This window comes from Mus pahari, chromosome 10 (assembly GCF_900095145.1).
Source record: "Mus pahari chromosome 10, PAHARI_EIJ_v1.1, whole genome shotgun sequence".
Classification (NCBI taxonomy): Eukaryota; Metazoa; Chordata; class Mammalia; order Rodentia; family Muridae; genus Mus; species Mus pahari.
Window position 1 is genome coordinate 72,110,445 of NC_034599.1, and position 3,372 is coordinate 72,113,816.

At 43.9% G+C, this 3,372-nt stretch overlaps 1 protein-coding gene across 2 annotated transcripts in view; it reads right to left on the minus strand.

Annotated features, from left to right (window-relative positions):
• Window positions 1-1,126: 1,126 nt before the first annotated feature.
• Window positions 1,127-3,372, minus strand: part of Lrrc1 (leucine rich repeat containing 1) — a 112,619-nt gene continuing 110,373 nt past the window's right edge. For both annotated transcript variants that reach the window (XM_021206419.2, XM_029543245.1), the window contains exon 14: window positions 1,127-2,587. In XM_021206419.2, the coding sequence (XP_021062078.1) occupies window positions 2,429-2,587 (159 nt within the window). In that variant the 3' untranslated portion in view covers window positions 1,127-2,428. The remainder of the gene's footprint in view (window positions 2,588-3,372) is intronic.

The window sequence follows — 3,372 nt, forward strand, 5'->3', positions numbered from 1 at the left end:
TCCTACAGAAGTCTTTTTCTTCCTGTACCTGTTATTCCCCCCAGACACAGAAGTCAGTGGAAGACTGGACTCTGCCCTTTCCTAAAGGAAGTGGGGAGCACGGAAAACACAGTGCTGCCCACCCTCCCTCCCAGCCCCAGCCAAAGGTCGGGAGCTTTGGCCACTCAAAAGGAAACCTTCACTTCCTTCCCCTTCTCAGAAAGGCTGGGTATCCCCAGGCTGCGGCTGTTGAGGTGGTGCTGACTCCGCGGCGGAGCCAAAGCTTGGACCTGCCACCCTGAAGTTTAAGAGCACCACAGCCAACATAAGCCATCGAGAGGGAACAAAACCTCTCAAACCCCAAACTCACATCAGAACAAAGCAGGGAGGTGGACATGGCATAAACAGGCCGAGGGAAGGAAGGAAGGAAGGAGGGAACTAGGCACAAGGCAGTTCCTACAGTAGCTAGCTCTCCTCCTCCATTTTCTGTGGATCCCTATCTCTACCTCTATCTGTTCACCAAGGGCAAGCAAGATAAAAGAGCAGCAAATGGTGACCGGCAAATGGTGACCTTTAGAGGAAAACCATGAACGGAATACAATGGGAACTGTCAGTTTTTCAGAATCAAAATGGCTCTCTAAAATAAATTCCCTATGTTTATCTGTACAGAAATCAGTCACTGAATTACCAAGACTGGGTTTCTAGGCTTTAAAATCAGGATATGTCCAATTCTCAAAATGGAGGAAAGAAAATGGGTCCCCACTGGTTAGGAGTCACAGCTGGAAAGCATCAAATGCCGTGCACTCTCACCTCCAAGGTTTTGGAAATGTGTATACGCAGGTGCAGACTGACTACGTGCCCTGAATGTACACAAGATGCACAGGTACTGCATGTGCTTGGTTGGAAATGGGTTTCCAAGGAGTCCAGCTGGCCAGATGCCTCAACTCACAATGATGAACCCACACTGAAGGCAGTTCCGGGCTCTGCCCTGTGTGGAAACATGTCTTGTAAATAAAGTCTCATCAGGAGTTACTCAAAACTAACTGGCTAAAATCTAGACACTTAGTGGAAAGAAGTCCTCTGTGTAAGAACTCAGTTTTTGGCTAGCATTTTGAACACACAAAGTAACAATTTTTAAAAAGCTTGCCAATGTCCATGATGAGTTTATTTCACAGGGGAAATCCCCTCCCCCGAACCCCTGTGATTCCCCCAGACACCACAGTGACTGGCACTCTGCATTTTCTCTTTCAACACAGCATACGTAAAAAGGAAACGACAAAAACACAGTAAAAACATACCCCTTAAATTAGATTTAAAAGTAATTCTTGAAGCAGTGTTTTGTTATGCTTTGATTAAAACTATTTACAGATCAAAGTGCACTTGTATAGAGATAGCAACATTTCTATTACGGTATAGGTTACTTTTGCTTTATTGTGGTCTTTTATCTGGATATAAAATTTTTAAGCTTCCTTCAGCAACAGTCATTCTTCTGTGACACATAAGTCCTGGATCCACTGAATTTCTGGACCAGTTTTTTTTTTTTTTTTTCCTGTGCTTTTCTGCTGTATGCAGTTACCCAGGTGGCCCACGCCTCTGGAGCAGGCCCAGCCTGATGCTGCACACATCAGGGCTGAGTGGGGACGAGGGGAGCAGATGGAATGACGTAGCGTGAGGCTGATCCTTTGGTTCATCTTTTCGAAGAAATCACTTGATGAAACTTACAAATCACTGATAAATTCATCTTTCTGGTTAACAAACAAGCCAGCAGACTACTGATTAAAATTCGAGACACCGATTAAAAATAACCATACCCAGGCGTCCATCTTGCTGCTCAAGGGTGCGACTGTTTGCAGCCGGTGTGACAGGACAGGATACAGTAAGGCACGGAGTGGATGGTGCAGGTAAAAACCAATACTTTAGGCCAAATTTGTTTTTCTGCACAAATACGAAAATATGTACCGTCTTCAAGATAAAATAACAAAGAAATACATAATTTTTTGTTATGAAATACCTATACAAAATTTTAAAATTTACACCATCTGAGCTGCCAAGAAAGGTTAAAAAAGTATCTTTTTTTCCCCCATACATAAAGCTTCCTCTCCTCCGTAGGTCCGTAAGAACTTGGGTTCAGAATGTCCAGCACTCAGTGGAGGGAAGAAGGCCAGAATCCCCCTTCCTGCTCTCTCTAACCCCAACACAAGACAAAAACGAAGGTCAGATGTTGACAGTAGTGTATTCTACTTATTATGAACAACTGATACTGAACATAATCAGGATGGGAGGCTACTGGTATGCGGATGGACTGAGGGATGCATAAGGCACTTGGTGCAAGAGCAGCATCCTGGCAGAGGGATGGTGGACACAAGGACGGCAGGCAGGAGGCTCCTCAGGTGCACAGGAACATCTCTACAGCAGGGAAGACACAGCAGGTAAAACTCAGAGGTGAATGCTACACCGACGTGGTCACACGCTCAGCGGCGTGGTTGACCTCATTTTTGTTTGAATCCAGTCCTTTGGCGGCATTCATGTCGTTCCGTAAATTCTCCACCGTCTTTTTCATGTTCTTTAATTCCCCTGGGTGTGGAGTGGCTCGCCTCTGAAGTGTTCTCTGCAAACAAACAGAGGCCCGAGTGTTTGGGTTTTATCCACTACTGTTTCAAAGCTCGCAGCTTTGAGGCATTAGCATTCCAACACAAATTTTACAACTTCAGAAATCCGAGTGCCAGGGGAAACAGCTTTCTCCACAGTTATGTGCACTCATGAGCTGCTCGTGACTGAATATATTACTTTTAGAATAAAGGAATACATTTTTAAAAATTAGTATAAAGTGATAATGGTTTCTATGTGTTCATGGAAAATAACAAAATTTAAGATATAGCTATGGAATAGATAAGAAAAAATTAAAAAAAAAAATGCCCTAAATTTAATTTTGCCCCAATGCTCTTTAACTGTTCAGAATAGCTCTGGTTTCCTTCACCCTCTGGGCTTCGGAGCTGAAAGAGAGAAAGCCAGAGAGAAGGACTTCATTTGGCAGGACTGCTGTGTGCCATTTGCTGTTCTGACGAGAGTACGCGTGCATGCTCTTCTAATAAAGACCACAGTGCTGAGAGGTAAGTAATAGGACTTAGCAATTTGTAAATTTTCCCATTTGTTAATCTATGGCCTGCTCGTTATCTCATAAGGCAGCATCCACATCTTTCAAAAGGCCTATCTTGAAACATATTAGCTTAACGAAGAGCACTTCTGAGGCAGTAAAACCACCACTGAAATAATTACACTCTGCAATGTCTGTGGCGAGCAGTAAAGAAATACTGACTGTGAAGTTCTCATCCCTAGTGCCCATCTTGCTCTCTGTAAGACACACACACACACACACACACACACACACACACA